Source organism: Balaenoptera ricei, chromosome 1 (genome assembly GCF_028023285.1).
Source record: "Balaenoptera ricei isolate mBalRic1 chromosome 1, mBalRic1.hap2, whole genome shotgun sequence".
Lineage (NCBI taxonomy): Eukaryota > Metazoa > Chordata > Mammalia > Artiodactyla > Balaenopteridae > Balaenoptera > Balaenoptera ricei.
The window spans coordinates 99,217,216-99,236,693 of record NC_082639.1 but is presented as its reverse complement, the minus strand read 5'-3'; the positions used below and the strand labels follow the sequence as shown (position 1 = coordinate 99,236,693).

The window sequence follows — 19,478 nt, the reverse complement described above, 5'->3', positions numbered from 1 at the left end:
CTGTTTAATTCAGCTTTCCCTTGCTTTATTTAACCAAGCTATCATTTTTATTTTAAAAAGATTTTTAAAAATTTTATAATCTTTATTAACATCCCTGAGAACTAGTGTTTCATAGTATAAACTTTGGAAAAATACTGCTACAGATAAAAATCTTAGGAAGTATTATGGCATGCATGGCCAATGAAATTTTTCTGTATTTTTTTCTCATCTCTAGGTGGTGCTCTATAACTATAGTAGAAATGTAAAAATAATAGCATTTATATTGGAGTAGTTTTTTGTTTTGTTTTTTTAAATAGGGACGAACACTTGACCATTTTGTTGAAGTGAAATACCAGATGAGAAAGAAATTTTTCTCTTGACTGAAAAAAAATTATTGAGGAATTCTGGGTGAAAACTCTGTTATTAAAAACCTCGAAATTTATTGATTTATAAAGCCTACTCATAATTTAGCATATTTTGTCATAGCATATAAAAATCTAAATAAACAAGATAAACTATCTTTAAACAGCTGATGTAGTAGAAAAAGCATTGTTCTTGGAACCAGCAGATGTAGTTTTGAGTCTTGACTCTGCCATTTACTATCTGATAACTTTGGGCAAGTCACATGAATTCTGAGTCTTAATTTCCTCATTTATAAGGAGGGGAGAAAACTTACATATATATAATATACAACTTACGTATGTAATATGTAAAAGTTTTTAAAATTTGTTGTTACTTTTTTTAAACCAGCATTTTAAATTTACAAAAATTAAGAATTCAAATAACATTTTAAAGGTTAAACTGTGTCATTACCCTTGAAATATTGATGAGTTTTTATCAGCAAAGTTTATTTATAATTTCTTTTACCACCTGAAATGAGAAAGCTAGTTGTGCTGCTTGTGTTATTTCTGCCTGAAGAGGTAATGTGCTTGGAAGCTTGAAGAATAGCAACAAAGCCAGTTGTTTAATTATTACGAGTAAAAAGATTACTCTGAAAGGAGAATAAAAGAGCCAATGGGAGTGCATAACATAGCTTTCTGGTCTGTGGAGTCAGGAAAAGTTCCCTCGGACATGTCATTTAAGCTCAGACCCAAAGGAGCCAGCAAAGGGAGTTGAAAAGGCTGGAGTATCCGAACATGAAACATTCTGCTCATTCAACACAGAGAGCTGCTTTTGATTCCTCTTCTTATAACAATGATAAACCATGGAAACAGAAAGATATGAATATCCTGATTTTTAAATGGTTCAATATGGGAATCAACTTGACTCTTAACCTACATTAATAATACTACCAAATACTGGAGTAGTACTTTATTGTTTAAAAGCACTTACAATTCTTGTTAACCATATTTACTAGATAGGACATTGAGGCTCTGAGAGGTTAGAAGTTAACTTGCCCAAAACACACAGCTAATATATGGCTGAATTGGGAGTCAAATGTGGGCATTCTAACCCTAGTCTAGTGGTTAATCCACCATGCTAGTTGTTTCAAAATTGTTTTTCTTTTAATTATGCTACAGATAGACTAAAATGACATCGTAATGTAAGTTACATTATAGCTTAAACACTTCTGTTTTTTTAATGTTTTATTTACAGACGTATTTCTTCTAGTGTTGCCTAAGCTTGTCTGAATTTCATTACAGTTGTAAAACGGCATTTTACCTTGGCTTGGCATGTGTTATCAGGGAATCTTGTGTTTGGCTTATTTTTTGGAAGGAGGGCACGTTTCAAATGCTGAATTAAACAGGAACATCTTGAGAGAATGTTTTGATTTGAGCTCATATATCTGCTGATTAATTCTATTTTAAGTGAAAGATGTTTTCTGTTTGTCACAGATATTTGAATGGTGGTACTTCCATAAGCATGGCACATCTTTTATTGAGCAAGTATCTGTAAGCCATTTGCGACCACTGATGGGAGGAACAGAAGGCAGCATTTCAGAGCCAGGTTCTCCTTCCAGCAGCAGAGAAAGTGAAACCAGCAGACAGAATTTGTCAGGTGACTACTACTGACTTAATGTGTATTCAGAGCTGTATTGTTAAGATTGTGTTTGGCTGTGGCAGATAGAAAACTCATAACAGTAGAGAGCAGTTTGTCTTTCCTTTAAATATAGGTAACCTGTGGCTGATATGGAGAGCAATGATCATCAGAGACCTAGACTCCTTCTATTTTGTTTGCGACCATCTCCAATGCAGTTTTTCCTTGTGATTCCAGACAGTTGCTCTGGCTTCAGCCATCATGTCCACAGTCTAGTCATCAGGAAGGAGAATAAGCCAGGAGAAGACGCTTTCCCCACACCCCACCCCACAGCAGCCAAGGACACTTCTGAGCAGTGTCACATACTATTTCAACTTACTTTCTACTGGTCAGACCTTTGTCATATAGCCAGAACTAGCTGTAAGGGAGGCTAGAAATTGTAATCATTTTCTCAGTGTATATATGCACAGGTGATAAGGGGATCTTACTGCTGATAAAGGAGAGAACAGAGACAATTAGCCATCTCTTCCAAGAGAGCAAAGTTAGGAAAAATAGTTTTTCTTCTCAATATATTTACAAAGATATCAAAATCTGTTATTCATGTATGGATAATCTGTTGTCATACATAAACTGTAGACTATTCCTCTATATGTATCTAGTAATTACGCAATTAGGAAAGTAAAATATTTGAAGCCAGATAGAAATGACATTTTTGGATTATTGTTTCTTTCATTTGGTATAGGTTATAATCATACAGTTAACTCATACAAATGAGTTAATTCTGCAGAATGTCATAATGTCTCATTTGTTCAATAAACCTAACCACTAGAGTTATATTAATTTAGTAGAAAAATGCTACCTGAGTGCAGTTGCTGGCACTTTTTAGGTGTGGTCAGGGAAAGTCTGTAGGAAAGAACTGTCTAAACTGAGTCCTAAAGCTTGAGTGGGGGACTTCCCCGGTGGCGCAGTCGTTAAGAATCCGCCTGCCAATGCAGGGGACGTAGGTTTGAGCCCTGGTCCGGGAAGATCCCACATGCCGTGGACCAACAAAGCCTGTGCACCACAACTACTGAACCTGTGCTCTAGAGCCTGGAAGCCACAACTGCTGAGCCCTTGCACCACAACTACTGAAACCTGCACACCTAGAGCCCATGCTCCGCAGCTAGAGAAGCCACCACAATGAGAAGACCACACACCACAACGAAGAGTAGCCTCCACTCACCGCAACTAGAGAAAGCCCACGTGAAGCAACGAAGACCCAATGCAGCCATAAATAAGTAAATAAATAAATTAAAAAAAAAAAAAAAGCTTGAGTGGGTGTTGACCAGGATTAGAAGGGATGAGGTTGGCAGCCATTCAGGACTACAGGAAGGAATAATGGTAATTTTCTCTCCCCTACTCCTTTCTCCCCTTTCATAGAATAATTACAGAACTCTTAAGAATAAGGCATATTAAGATGAATATGAGGGACTTCCCTGGAGGTCCAGTGGTAAAGAATCCACCTTACAATGCAGGGGACACAGGTTCGATCCCTGGTCAGGGAACTAAGATCCTACATGCCATGGGGCAACTAAGACCGTGTGCCACAACTACTGAACTTGTGCACCTCAACTAGAGCTTGCATGCTGCAAACTACAGAGCTCACACGCTCTGGAACCCGTGCACCACAACTACAGGGCCCATGTGCCCTGGAGCCTGTGCACCACAACTAGAGAAGAGAAAACCCGCACACCGCAACTAGAGAGAAGCCCACGCACCACAACGAAGATCCTGCGTGCTGCAACTAAGACCCCGCGCAGCCAAAAAATAAATAAATAAATAAACAAATAATAAATCTTAAAAAAAAAAAGATGAATATGACATAGATCTGTCCTCAAGAAGCTCAGAGTCCAGTATGTAAATAATTATAACAATAATGCATTATACAATCTTATTCCCTATTGTGAGATTGAGTATACCATTGCATAATGAAAGTGAAGATAACCTTAGGAACATTCCAGCTTAGTACAGGATACAGACATATAAATAAGTGATGGCAAAAGATACAAAAGATACTTTTATATAGTGTATAGAAGATACTATGGTGATGAAAAGAGGGAATGGTCAGTTATTCTTGGAAGGAAGGCCACAAAATGTTTCACAGAAGAGATGCATGAATTGACCTCAGAAGTGAGTCACAGTTCTCCTTTGGTTCCACTTTCTCTCCCTGGGTAACTGCATCTCCTTCTATAATATTATCTTCCACAGACATATATATTGGGAGAACCAATGTTAACTTTCTGCCCCCAAGCTCTCTTTTATGTTCTAGACCCACATTTCTAACTCTTTGCTAGAAATCTCCACCTTTGATGGCCCTAAGCAACCCTAAACTCGTTCTGTCCAAAGTGAAACTACTAATTATCTTCTTTCAGTAGGTACCTTCCATAATCCTAAAATCTATTAATTTCCAAAATAGAAACCTTCGAGTTGTTTTAGATTATATCTCTTTTATTTCTCCTTCCTTCTCCAGACTATTGACCCTCATCGTATGCTATTGATTCCCCTCAAAAATTACCTTGACTCTATTTTACCTTCTTTTATTTCAACATTCAGTGTCCCATATGTAGGCCTTAGATATCTCTTTCCTGGACTACTGCTGTATATCCTAACTGGTTTCCCTGCCTATGATACTTCTTTTTTTAGTACCTTCTCTCCCCTTACTATGTACAAAAGTGGTTCTCAAATTTTTTAGATTCAGGAATCATTTATACTCCTAAAAATTATTGAAGACCTCAGAGAGCTTTTGTTTATATATTGATTATATCCCCAATATTTACCATATTAGAAATTAAAACAAATTTAAAAGATATTTATTAGTTATTTTTAAAATAACAGGAAACCCATTGCATGTTAACATTGTTCTGTGAACTGAACTGTGTCTCTCCCCCACCTCAAATTCATATGTTGAAGCTGTAACCTCTAATGTAACTATATTTGGAGGCAGGACTTTTAGGAGACAATTAAGGTTAAATGAGGTTGTAAGGGTGGGGTTCTAATGTGATAGGATTGGTAGCCTTAGGAGAAAAAGAGAGATTAATTTCTCTCTCCACTATGGGAGGAGACATGTGAGGACACAGGAAGAAGGCAGCCATCTGTAAGCCAGGAAGAGAGCTCTCACCAGAACCTAACCATGCTGGCACCCTGATTTCAGACTTTCAGACTTCAGAACTGTGAGAAAATAAATTTCTGTTGTTTAAGTCATCCAATCTATGGTATTTAGTTATGGCAGCCTGAGCTAATACACGTATCATGAAAAATAATTATATTTTCCAAAACAAGAAAATTTTAATCAGAAGACTGCCATTTCTTTACATTTATTTAAATCTCTTTAATATCTAGCTTAGTAAAAATTGCTTATTCTCATATCTGCTTCTGCATTGTCTGTTGTGAAATATTGTTTTGCTTGACATCTATGAAGAAAATCTGTTCTCACACAGATATGTAGTTGGAAAAGGGAAAAGTATTTTAATAACCTTTTCAGAAGGTTGTGGATATTCATTTTCAATACAACACCAAAATTTACTGAGGTACTTTCTTAAAGTTTAGTTGCAATGTGGAATCTGAAGCTATACCAGTTAACTTTTCATGTTCTGTACATTACAGTCCCTTGGTGTCCCATTTTGAATGGGTCTTTCACTTATGAATAATTTTATAAATCATGCATTGGCCACTTGGAAAATACTCGTTCCCTGAGTTATACATGTCTTCCAAATATTGACATATTGTATAATTTTTTAAAATGACATTTGTTAATACCACTAATCTCACAGGAAAGCCTTTAAGTTGAGAAATGGTCAAGCTCCTGGTAACTGATACAAGTTTTTCAAAATTCTAATATGTACTTGAAAGCTCAAGTTTTATCATTGGCAGCAAATACTGTTTTTTCTTCCTTGAATTTGACAGACTCAGTTTGTTCAACTTTGAGGAAATGTTTGCCAGGTATCTGTCTGAATAATCATAAATTTGTCTGTTAGTGACTCTTTCAAGTAAAAGTGAGATTCCATGAAAAAAAAAAAAGGTCAGTCCACCTCAAAAAACAATTGCTTATACTGGAGACAACCATCATATTTGGTTGCCTTGTTTACTGGGATTGGGGTGAGGAATCCAATGACCACTACTTTAAAGTACCAGAAGTTTTACCAACCATTGATTTTGTACCATTAGCCCAACTTTGCAGGACTGGGACTAGTGTGAGGCAAGTCAGGTGCTTGGGGCACAAAATTTAAGGACGCCCTTACTCTCAGGGTTGAGTTCAAGTCAACAAGTTAAAAAGGCAAACAATGTCTTAGCATTTATTATGAAACGAGTTGTTACTTTGCAGTTCCATGAATCATACTTTGAGAACTGCTGATCTAAACAAAGTCCTGATATTTGTTATTTTTCTGTTTATAAACCTTTGATGGCTTCTGATTGACTAAGGATAATGTCTAAACTCTTTACATGGTATGTAAGCCCCTTCATCAATTTCCCCCAGTCTATTTTCTAGCCTCATTTACAGCTCTCCCTCTCACCTTCTACCATGTACTCTAACCTAAGTATGCTGTGTGGTTTTCTGATACTTCCTCTGCTTAGAATGTTCTTCATCTGGCAACCTTCTACTCATTTTTACAGTGGTTCAAGTTTAAATGTCACAACCTTTCTAAAGTCTCCCCTAATTTCTCCAGAACAAACTTAATCACTTCCTTTTTATCTCTTGGAACAAAACATATCTCTATCATAGCACTTACTACACAGTGTAGGTGATAGTTTACATAACTAATTCTCATGCTACATTTAATTCAGTTAAGTTAGTTCCAAATGCTGTGGTAGGTTCCAGAAGTACAAAATGAGCAAAGTTTTAAAAGCTCATATTTTAAAGGAAAAACTGAAAACCAGATAGTCACATTGTAATATGGTAAGTGCTGTACTTGGATTGTGAACCAAATGCTATGGAGACAGAAATAAGGGAATGACTAGATTTGGTTGTACGCTGTGTGACAGCAGGGGTGATCCATGCCTTATTCATCTTTGCGCTATATGTGGCTAGCACTGTACTTAGCATACAGTGACTACACAATACATGTTGACCAAACTAAGATTTAACTACATTTGATTAAACTGTCTTATTTTCCCCCTTTTTCTCTTTGTTTTTTAGAATGCAAGGTATGGAGAAATCCTCTAAATCTTTTCAGAGGAGCAGAATATAGGAGGTATTACATTTTGCTTTCAGTATAATTATGGCATTGGTTTTAGAATAAAAGTATTATGGAAAAATTTATTTTTACAAATACATCACAGCTCTTCTAGTTGGAGATACTGATATAAGGTAAAATGATTAGCCCAAGGTTTAATTGGCAGCATCTTGACTATATTTACTTTTATAATCATGAGAAACATTGCTTCAAACCATATGTTTGTGATATAAGTATACATTTGGCTCTTGGTTTATGGCAGAAAGCCTTTTCAAATAATTCATGAGATTGAGAAAAAATTGCAAATGTCAACATATTCCTGTGCACATGTGCTCAATTGCAAACTTTATTTGACGATTCATTAGAAAATATCAATCTGAATGTGAATATAAATTTCATTTGTGCAACAGTACAGGGCATAATATTTTTGTATTGTATTTTATATTGCCATTCCCTAGCTACACTGTTGTATCCATTTCTCTTCTGGTTTTTATTCTAAATGAGAAAACGACTTTTGAAACTTATGACCAAAGGTACTTTACTTTTGTTTTGGAAAGGGCTGTGTTTTACCTGGAGGTAGACTGGGGCATGTTGTTTAATTCATTGAACGAGAAACAGTTTATGTCTACTATGTATTGGCACTATGCAAAATGATGGGGATACAAAATAATTTAGCAGTAATCCCTGTGCGTAAGTACTTGATAGTGTAGGACAGTCACATCCTGGGAAGCCAAAGCTAGGCTTTTATGATAGATGCCATTAGCCTATATTAAGGGATTCTGCAAGAAACAGGTCCTTGAACTTCTCACTGTGTTTATTAAAAAGTTTTTAGGCTATTCTTGTTATCTTATAGTATCTACTTCATGAAAATCTTACAGAGAAATTTCTTATCTTAGTATAAGGAACACTTAATGCTTCTTTTTTGAATGATTAGTTTATCTTAATGTAGACGTCTAAATTGCACTGGTAATCATTGTGTGGTTCTAGGAAGCTTAGAATCATATCGTAGCCAACCTTTAGCAAGTGTATAGAACTCTTTGGTATGAGCCATTTTATGGCCCAATCCTTGTTTTACTTTACTGAGTCTTTTAAAATTTACTTCTAATTTAAGTTATTGATACTGTACATGTGTTTTTTAGCTGCTTTAAATCATTTCGGGATTAATGTAGATCGTTGATTTTTTTTTATGATTTCAGAAAGTATACCAAACTTTGCTAAGGGAACAAGGATTCGCTTTTTCCTTTTTCTTCATTATAATTTCTCCTAAAATAGCTAAAAACTTTAAATAGCAACTTTAAAGGCAACTTATACTATTAAGTAACTTAAAATCTTTGATCATGTATATAAATAACACAATGTGCTTTTAAGATGCTTTTTCTGATTATAAAATATATACATATTCATTGTAGAAAGTTGGAAAATAAAAAGATGTATAAAAAAGAAAGTAAAAAATCACCTTTTTCTACCACTAAGTGATAACTGCTATTAGTATTTCCATCCAGTCTCTCTTCTATACGCATATATAGAAACAAAACTTGAACATCATAATATATAAAATTCATTATGTGTGAATTTACCACAGAATTTCTTCAAAACATGAATTTCTTCAAAAACATGATTTTTAATAGTTGTACTGTATTCTATTATATGGAGGTACCATACATAACTTACCTACTGCTCCCCTATGCAGATCACAGGTTATATTTCACTGTTAACATTTACTCTAGAGCGATAGCTTTATACATAAATCTTTAGCCACATATATGATTATTTCCTTAGGGTTGATTTGTAGCACTGGAATTACTGAATCAAAAGGTGTGAACAGTTTCTTTTCCCCCCTTTAATTTTTTCTTCTTTTAATGGTGGAAAATTTCAAAAATAAACAAAAGTAGAGAGAGTGGTATAATGGAATTCCATATACCCATCGTCTAACTAGGTGTGAATATTTTTAAGACTCTTGATAGATATTATCTAATTGATTTCTGGAAAAAGAAATGTAAATACCAATTTATATTTATAACAGCAATATGTGTGAGTCCCACCTCACCCTTGACAATATATATTTGCCAATTTTATAGGTGAATAGTAAAAATTGTTATTTTAATTTGCTATTTGTTAATTACCAATGAGATTGGATATTTTAAAATGTATTTATTAGACAGTTTGTTACCTGCTATTAATTATTGAGGGTTTTAGGAAGAAATGAAAGGTAAAATTTCGAATTTAGTAAAATCTGAAAAAAGTTTTTTTTGCTTTTATGCTTTGAAAACCCTTTATCATCTTGACATCTAGTAAAAATTCACTTGTGTTTTCTTCTAGTTTCTTTGTAGTTTTACTTTTAATACTTAACTCTAATTCACTGAGAATTTATTTAAGTATACTTTAAAAAGTATATATTTAAGTCAAATTGTTTTATCCCTTCAAATTCAACTTTGAAGCACTGTTTGTTGAATAATCTAGCCTTTTCCCTTTTGGTTTTTGATGTTTTATTATTGTACTCTAAGTAGTTTAGATAGGTTATCTCTTTTGTTTTATTGATTATAATAAGCTTTTGAACATCCTGAAATAAGACTTGTAGCAGTATATTTTTGAATTTTAAAAAGTGTCTGTTGTAGCAGACAGATGCTCTTTCATGTTCAATTTACATATTTTATTGTGTTTTGGTAAAGATACACTTGGGTGACTGGTAAAGAGCCACTTACATACTATGACATGAATTTGTCAGCTCAGGACCATCAGACCTTTTTCACCTGTGACACGGACTTTTTACGTCCTTCAGACACAGGTATGTGTCATATCTGTTCTTGGGGTAAACAGTAGTCATAAAAATTATTTTTAAAGTTTTTTAGAGTTATTTATTATACAAAGTTATTTGGCTTGGAGTTGTTTGCATCATTGATAAGAAACCCAGATTAAATTGAAACTAATTATGATTGTAAACTAGGTTATCGTACTTTTTTGTCTTTTATAAGATAAAATTTAAATTCTTTATAGAATTTAAAGTATTTTACAAAAATTAATTAAATTGCTTCTTTTATTACTTAAAAAGCCTTTCAGATCGAATACAGCAATTGCTTATACAGAGAACAGTGTACCCAGTTTTGGTTGGGGGAGTTAACACCTATAATTATACACATAAAAAAAAAAAAAGAGTAAGGCAAAGTTAAACATTGGGGCACAGCATGTAGAGAAAAATGGGGTATATTTTATTCCAGTCATAAGTCAGGGATGCATGTAAAGTGGTGGAAGATCATAGAAATGTCTGTGTTTAGTTCTGTCTAATCTTCTCTGTAGAAGTGAGTATAGAAACTCTTAAATGTTTGGCTGAAAGACAGGGATCTTTATCACAACTATTTTGACTGCCCTCTCCCACCTTATCTATGCTTCTACTTTTATCCTTCAAAATTAAAAGTCTCATTCTCTGGGAAGCCTTCCCTGATCTTCTCTATAGTTCTGCAGTACTTAGTCCAAACCTCACTTTTATAATAATTTTAGTTAATTTATTCAACTGTAAACACTTATTTGTTAATTTATCATGTTGTTTTAATGTTTGTCCTCCCTAATAATGTGTGAAACTGTGGAAATTAGGGACTATACTTGTCATCTTTGAGTCCCTATCATCTAGCACACTGCCTGATATACTGTAAATATTAATATTTATTCTTTGATGGAAGTATGAATGAATGAATAGCCTTGGTGTCACAGATGTCTTAAGCAATTTCAGTAATAATAGCTAACACTTGTATAACACTTATTATGCGCCAAGCACTGTTCTAAGCAATTTATATAAAGATACTAATTTAATCTTCCCAATCACTTCATGATATAGGTACTATTATCAGCCACATTTTAAATATAAAGAAACTGAGGCAAAGGGGAAACAAGTAACACGCCCTAAATCACCTAGCTAATAAATGAAAAAGCTGGGTTTCAAGCTCAAGTTTGGCTCTTAACCACTATACTATTACTGCTTCTACTCATCACATTGATAGGCAGAAGAAAATCACCAACAATTAGGGTCTGAAAAACAGCCAGTTTTCCAACATTGAAGTGAGTTCATTGTGATATATCTCTGCTGCATTAAATATATTCAGCATGTATGGTAGCAGGAAACCCAAGGATCTTTGGTATGATTACATAAAATGGTTTAACTGCAAATCAGAGAAAAAGGAATTGCTTTATGTTTATATGCTTAATGTTTACATTAATGGCAAAAGTATAATGTTAAGGAAATAACAGCAGTGGAAAATCAGTATTGTATTGTTAACTATGAGGACTGAGGTGACTCTGGATATTAAGGCTTCACCTCCTTCTCATGGGCAGAATTGCAAACCTTGGCAGGCTTTTCAAATAACAACCATGGCTATCCACTAAAGCTGTGGTCTTAAAACATTTTTGTTCACATACCTCCTAAAAGAATTTTGAAAAACTATGTATCCCTTCACACATTTTTAACTTGACATTGTAAGGTTAAGTAATTGCAAAGAATGTAATTTTTAACATATTATAAATATAGACATTTAAAAATAAAACTAAAATACTCTATATTTGAATGTATTTCAAGGAATCTAATGACTTGATATCCACCATGATCCATTGAAAAATACATGAACAAATACTCTATCAGTAGTAAATTTTATGTAAGTACTTTTTCTTGTTGAACTCATATCCATTCCACATCTCTGTATGATTTTATTATAATATAATTATGTTTGAGAGTTTTTTAATCACACTTAAATGCTTTTCCACAATAAACAGTTTTTGTATAAATTTTTTTAAATTTAAGTTTCTTTTGATCATAAAGTTCTAAATGGAATCATGTACTTTATATTTTTGTCAAATCCTTGGAGCTACATATTTGGCTCTTCCAACTTTGGAAAGAGTCCTCCATATAACCTAATTGGCTGGGTGAGTTCTCATTGTCATGCCTGTCAACTAAATCAGACTTACTTTCTGACAGAGAATTCTGACTTCATTTTTTAATTCAAATAAACATGTTAACATGCATCCCTATGACAACCATCTCTCTTCTGAATTCAGATTCTAAGATAGGAAGATAGATAAGTCTTAAAACCTTGCCATGAGCTTATCACTTGGCCAAAACAAGATTCCACTGCCTTTATTATCCCTTACTAATGCTTTCTTTGCCTTACTATGAGGGTACCTTCCCTTAGGAGCAATGCATGCTTTGATAGTAAGGGGAGAAAGGGTGCTGATAAATGGAACTGATAAAAATTATCACTCCCTCCCCACTCTACAATATACTTGAATTCAGAAATTCCAGGGGCCAGAATACTCTATTTCTAATGCTGAGCTTCACTGTTAAATAAGTAAATGGCACAAATCCCTATTATAGGTTCCTTGATTAAAAATGGTTCCTCCCAAACCCAAACTTTGAATTGTCCCCTGAGGCACATGGAGATCTTTACACTGTAGGGCAGTGCACCTTGGAAAGATTCAGGATGGGTGAAAAGTAAGCTTTTCTTTTGTAAAGTAGGAAAAGGTAATATATCTTTAGGGGACGCAGTGAGGCGGGGAGCCTATGTTGGCTAGGAAAGGAAAACCAGCATGACATAGACCAATCAGAGGAACATTCTTCAGGTAGATCAGTTATAGGAAAGAGTCATAGATAGTTGAAGCTTTAGAAATTGATTCACTTAAAACTGTGTGTCCCATTTTGGTCCTTGCAAAGTTCCATGTAGTACTTCTAGAGGTATGCATAATCCCAGTTAAAGACTGAACTAAACCTTATCCACGAATGATAATCCAGAAATGGACTGTTGGTTCCATATTGATCTTCTCAGATACTCACATAAAGATAATGATTTATGTCTATAGTTTTATATTAAAAAAAGACAAACGTGCCTATATGTGTGATGTGACAAATTCCTCTTGACTATTGTCATCAGTAATTACTAAATTAGTAGATTTTTTTAAATAAATGTATTTATTTTATTTTATTTATTTTTGGCTGCGTTGGGTCTTCGTTGCTGCGTGCAGGTTTTTCTCTAGTTGAGGAAAGCTGGGGCTACTCTTCATTGTGGTGTGCGGGCTTCTCATTGCGGTGGCTTCTCTTGTTGCAGAGCACGGGCTCTAGGCGCTTGGGCTTCAGTAGTTGTGGCTCGCAGGCTCTGGAGCGCAGGCTCAGTAGTTGTGGTGCACGGGCTTAGTTGCCTCATGGCATGTGGGATCTTCCCGGACCAGGTCTTGAACCCATGTCCCCTGCATTGGCAGGCGGATTCTTAACCACTGCGCCACCAGGGAAGCCCTAAATTAGTACATTTTTGTTCTTATTCTGTTGATTTGTTTTTTTAGGACAGTGAACAAACATATCCTCAGGGCCAACCAGCAGTGTTTTTTGGATAATTTGTTTTCATGTTTTTTTTTTTTTTTTCAACATTTAAAAAAATCAGGAGATTTAACATTAAACTCCAGATTTACAATTTTAAGTTGGGAAATATGGACCTGCATTTCCACTTGGCAGTAATTTGTTAGACCTGAGCTGTGACTCTCTTAGACAGTGCATGTGCTTTTAGTTCACTCATTTATGTTTTCTGCCTGGTCTCAAGGCATTTATATTTGTGACCCATGGTCTTGCGTTGAATGGTAGTCTCTTCTGCTGGTTAGCATATTAGAATAGTATTTAACTAGAAAAATAGATAAATTTGAATTGTTAACTGCTTGTGTTATTTTTTAAGCATATACAGTATTCTTAAAGAGGACAGTTGAATACTAAATGAGCATATTGCTTTAAATTATTCCTAAACCTTGTTTTAGAAGGAAGTATATTCCTTCCTCTACTTTATTTCCCCTTTCCTCATTGGCTTAGAACTGCATTGGTTGTGAGGAATAATAAGGCTGGATAGAGCATTTGAAAACATGAGAATAAGAAAAAATGCTTAATGGTGGATTAGATGACCTTACTAGAAATAGAAGAAATGCAAATGCAAATGAGATAAGTTTTCATGTTTTAAATTAGCAAAGATTGATACTACTCAGTGTTGTTAAGGGAGTGGGGAAATAGTCACTCTCCTGCACTGCCTGAAAAAATGTAAATTAATACAGTCTCATTGAGAGGAGTTTGGAAATATATATCCAAAATCTTTTAAAAGATGCATACATTTTAACCAACCATTCCACTTCTAAAAATGAAATATTTGGTCAGGTTTGCAAAGATAGATGTTGAAAGATGGTTATCACAATATTTCTGTATTAGCAAAAAATTAATTATCCATCAAAAGAGAACTGGTTAAATAAATTACTGTATATACTTAATATGCTAGAGTACCAAATAACCATTTAAACTGTTAATAAAGATTCAGTGTCAAAATTTAACGTGAAAATATCATGTAACTTATAGAAGAGAGCCTCATCATCAAAAATGGCAAGTCAAATATTATACTTGATTTTTATGTAATATTTTAATGTTTAAGCAAAATGTTATTCTTTACCTGGTTATTATCAAATGGGTGCTGACTTGCATCAATTTGTCAAGTTCAGGAAGCATTAGCTGTCAGCTAGTGGTGACATGTTTGATATGAGAAATGTATTTTTGTTACGCAAGTAGAATATATTGTCTCCTTTTCTAAGCCAAGACTAATATTTTGTTTCCAAAGGAAAACTCAAACATTTTCCACATTATTCTTTCTGGACAGTTGTAGGTTTTGTTCCAAAAGCAACATTCATAGATTCTTTATTTTTCTTATCAAACTTGAAATAGGCCAGATAGTTTCATGGATCTACTTTGTTTATTTGTTTGCTTAGTTTTTTAAAAATTATTTATTTATTTATTTGGCTGCGTCGGGTCAGGTCTTTGTTGCGGCACACGGGCTTCTCTCTAGTTGTGGTGCGCAGGTTCCAGAGTGTGCGGGTTCTCTAGTTGTAGCATGTGGGCTCCAGAACGCGTGGGCTCAGTAGTTGCGGCGCCCGGGCTTAGTTGCCCCGCGGCATGTGGGATCTTAGTTCCCTGACCAAGGATCAAACCTGCGTCCCCTGCATTGGAAGGTGGATTCTTAACCACTGGACCACCAGGGAAGTCCCTGTTTGTTTAATTTTTAAGAAACTTTGCTTAGTGTGAAATTTTCATTTTGGTGCAGTAAATGATAACAAAACAAATATTGTTATACCAGAGAGATCCTAATTCAGTCTTTTCTTGACTCTTAGTAGAGACTGACATTTCCCATAAATATACTATAGTCTAAGTTAATTCCTTTTTACCCCCCTTTTTATACAAAATGCAAATTCAAACATTCTGCATGGATTGAATCATTGATTAAATACGTACTGTGTTTTTTAAGTTTTTTTTGTATATTTTTAACAGTTCCATAGACCCTTTTCAAGAGGATAAAGGAACTAGAATATTTCATAGATTATAATCTGATATCAATTTTAATATGCATTTAGATATATAAATGTTCATGTATAATGATGTAATTAACTTGATTAAGTACCATCTATGTTATTATTCATATAAATCAGAGAAATAATATTTAAATTTCTACTTTATGTGAAGCTTCCAAATTTAATGTAAATTTCTCATGAGGTTAATGTGAGCCATCACCGCAATTTCTTGTTTCTTATGTTTAAGAACATGTTATTTAAATCTTTGTTTACTCTTCTAACTCATTCTTCATACGTTTTGCATAAGATAATTTATGTTTACCATATCATCTACTTTTTGAAATGTTTTTCCTACAGTTATGCAGAAGGCATGGAGGGAAAGAAATCCTCCAGCTCGAATCAAAGCAGCCTATCAAGCTTTAGAATTAAACAATGAGTAAGTTTGAAATATATGGAAAATAAGTTTGTTTTGAAGGAAACCCAGGCAAGTGATTTTGTTTCCTTTTTTCTGTTCCTAAGACACCTGGAGTCATTAATAGTCCCCTTTCTCTTTTTGCATACTAGAGACAAAATTTGCAGTGTTCATTGACATTTGTGTTTTGCTTCTGAAATTGTAAACTTATCTATGCTTTTGAATAGAAATTATGCTAGAAATACTTTATAAAAGGGAGAATGCTGATCTGATTGGTGATAATACTTGATAATTAAAGAGTACTAAAATACTTAAGCCACCTGTTTTAATTTTGTTTTTCATTTAAGTCATTTATTTAAAGCATTCATTCAGTCCTGAGAACTGTAGTTGCTAGTAGGATTGGAGGCATGGGAAGGGAATTCAACATAAGTAAAACATGGCTCTAATTTAATTTTTTTTAATGTTAGCAGCTTTATTTTTTTGTAGCTCCTCTTATCAACTTTATATTTTGAAAAAACAAAATGTAGAATCATAAGTGAGCTTAATATTTAAATGGGACAGATCAATAAGTATTAATCTAATATTAAATAAGTGCCTAGAGTAAAAATATGGTTCCAGTTGGGATTAATCAAGGAATGCCTCCTGAATAATGTGAACTTAGCATTGTCCCTGTACCCCTCCTTACTCCCCTACCACAGATATACTAATCCTTATTAAGAAGACTTACCCAAGGTGGAACAAAACTGGCAGTGTAGGGAACTCAGCAAGCAGTGAATGAATTTTATTGAAACTCTGAAAACTAATCAAAGTTTATTGCAACCTGGAGAATGCTTAGTCAGTTTTAAAAAATAGCTGAATTTCTGTAAGAGAGCTTTGTGGTGTTTTAACTTAACACTGACCCCATCCTCCACTCCCTAGCTCAGTGGCAGCCTTGAAGACAACAGTCTGTCTTCTGGGTATAATTCCTACTATCAAAGGAAGCAGAATGGACCTTTTTCTCAAAGAATTATCGTTGTTTATTTTGACCTGTCTGGTTACTCTCTAAAGGACCAGCTCAAAGGGCTAGCCTATATTTTGGTTAATTCGAAACTCTCCCAGCACTGACACAGCTACACTGTGGGGGCATTGTTGAAAATATTTAAAGGCAACTGTATTAGCCAGTGCTGCCAGGATCAAGGGATAACAACTAGGGCAAACAATAGACAAACTAGAAAGCTTGGGAGGAAAGGCTGGGGAATGAGAAATTTTGGGAAATAAACACTTTTCAAAGCTTCCACATATTCCTGGGAATCTCAAAGGCTCCACACATGCCCAAAGTTGGGCACCTGCTCAGAAAAGATTTGAGAAGACCCTAAGCTCTCATGTGTGTCTGACTTTCAGGTTCTGCACAAGCAGAAAGTGAAAGCTAAGGCAGAGTTGTAAACTGCCTGACTGAATGTTGAAGGTATGCCCCAGTACACACACAGAACCCATCTGCAAAGACTTGCTTTTTGTTTTGTTTTTGGTTTCAGGTGTTTAGGGCAATCTCTATCAAATCACTGACTAACCATTAAGCTAAAGGAGCAGACACTTCACTGGTCACTCATGACAGAATACAAACTTTACAAAATCAGTTCAGAAAAGTCACAACTGTAAGCAACAACAATAATCTCTGGGGAGGAGGGGAAATCTGACTTCTGGAGTTGCTAGATTATAATATTTAAAATTTCCAGTTTTCAACAAAAAAATTATAAGACATGCAAAGAAGCAAAATACGCCCTACACAGAGAATAGAAGAAAATGAATAAAAACTGTCCTTGAGGAAGCCCAGACTTTGGACTTTCTAGATAAAAACTTTAAATCAACTATTTAAAATATGCTCAAAGAGGTAAAGGAAACCATGTATAAAGAACTAAAGAAAACCATGAGAATTATGTCTCACCATTAGAGAATGTCAATAAAGAGATAGAAATAATAAAAAAGAACTAAATAGAAATTCTAGAGTTGAAAAGTATAACTGAAATTTAAAATTTCCTGTAGACGTTCAGCAGCAGATATGAACAGGCAGAAGAAGGAATCAGCAAACTTGATTTAGGTAAAAAATAAAAGAATGAAGGAAAGTGAACAGAGCCTAAGAAACCTGTGGAACACTGTTAAACATACCTGTGCATAATGGAGTCCCAGAAAGAGAGGAGAGAGAGAGCAAAAGGGGCAAAAAGACTATTTAAATAAATAATGGCTGAAAAGATCCCAAATTTGATGAAAGATATGGATCTACACATCCAGGAAGCTCAATGTACCCCAAGTATGACATACTCAAAAAGACATCCACAATGAGACACATTATAATCAAGCTTTCGAAAGCCAAAGGTAAGGAGAGATGCCTGAAAGCAGCAAGGAGAAGCAACTCATCACATATAAGTGATCCTGAAAAAGATTAAGAGCTGCTTTCTCATCAGAAACCATGTAAGGCAGTAGGATAACATAGTCAAAGTTCAAACAAAACAAAACAAAACAAAGCTGTCAGCTTAGGATTCTATGCCCAGCAACCCTATCCTTCAAAATAAATGGAGAAATTAAGACATTCCCAGATAAACAAAAAGAGAGTTCAGTGCTAGTAGACTTGTCCTACAAGAAATGCTACAAGGAGTCCTTCAGGCTGAAATAAAAGGATACTAGACAGTCTTGACTCCACACTAAACAATAAAGAATGCCAGTAAAAGTAACTACATAGGCAAATTAAAAAGTCAATATTGGGGCTTCCCTGGTGGCACAGTGGTTGAGAATCTGCCTGCCAATGCAGGGCACACGGGTTCGAGCCCTGGTCTGGGAGGATCCCACATGCCGCAGAGCAACTAGGCCCGTGAGCCACAACTACTGAGCCTGCGCGACTGGAGCCTGTGCTCCGCAACAAGAGAGGCAGCGATAGTGAGAGACCCGCGCACCACGATGAAGAGAGTGGCCCCCGCTTGCCACAACTAGAGAAAGCCCTCGCACAGAAACGAAGACCCAACACAGCCAAAAAATAAATAAATAAATAATAAAAGTGTTTAAAAAAAAAAAGTCAATATTAATTTTGGGGTTTGCAGTTCTTTTTATTATATGATTTAAAAGACAGCTATGTAAAACAGTCATTATAAATCTATGTTGATGGACATACAGTTTATAAAGTTGCAATTTGTGACCATAACAACATAAGTGATAGGGGGAAGAGCTATATAGGGGCAAAGTTTTGTATACTATTGAAACTAAATTAGTATTAATTCATACTAGATTGTTATCAGTTAAGATGTTAAATGTAATTGTTAACTGTTAACCACTAAGAAATAACAAAAAAAATGTGATAAGTAATAAGGGAATCAAAATGGTATACTAGAAGATATGTATCTAACACAAAAGAAGGCAATAATGTAGGAATTGAGAACAAAAAAAAAGGACATATAGAAAACAAATAGGAAAATGGCAGAAACATTTCCTTCCTTATCACTAAGTACTCAAACAGGTAAATAGATTAAACTCTTCAATTAAAAGGCATTGATTAGCAGAATGAATAGGGAAAAAAAAGTAGTCCAACTATATGC

General features: G+C 34.6%; 1 protein-coding gene across 6 annotated transcripts in view; it reads left to right on the top strand.

Moving 5' to 3' along the window:
- ST7L (suppression of tumorigenicity 7 like) overlaps window positions 1-19,478 on the top strand; it is a 144,262-nt gene that overhangs the window by 3,331 nt on the left and 121,453 nt on the right. For all 6 annotated transcript variants that reach the window (XR_009504193.1, XM_059927837.1, XM_059927858.1 and 3 more), the window contains exons 3-6: window positions 1,815-1,977; window positions 7,130-7,184; window positions 9,836-9,951; window positions 15,864-15,942. Coding sequence is in view for 5 of the 6 variants with exons in the window: in XM_059927837.1 (XP_059783820.1) it covers window positions 1,815-1,977; window positions 7,130-7,184; window positions 9,836-9,951; window positions 15,864-15,942 (413 nt within the window). In the remaining variant the exon portion in view is untranslated. The remainder of the gene's footprint in view (window positions 1-1,814; window positions 1,978-7,129; window positions 7,185-9,835; window positions 9,952-15,863; window positions 15,943-19,478) is intronic.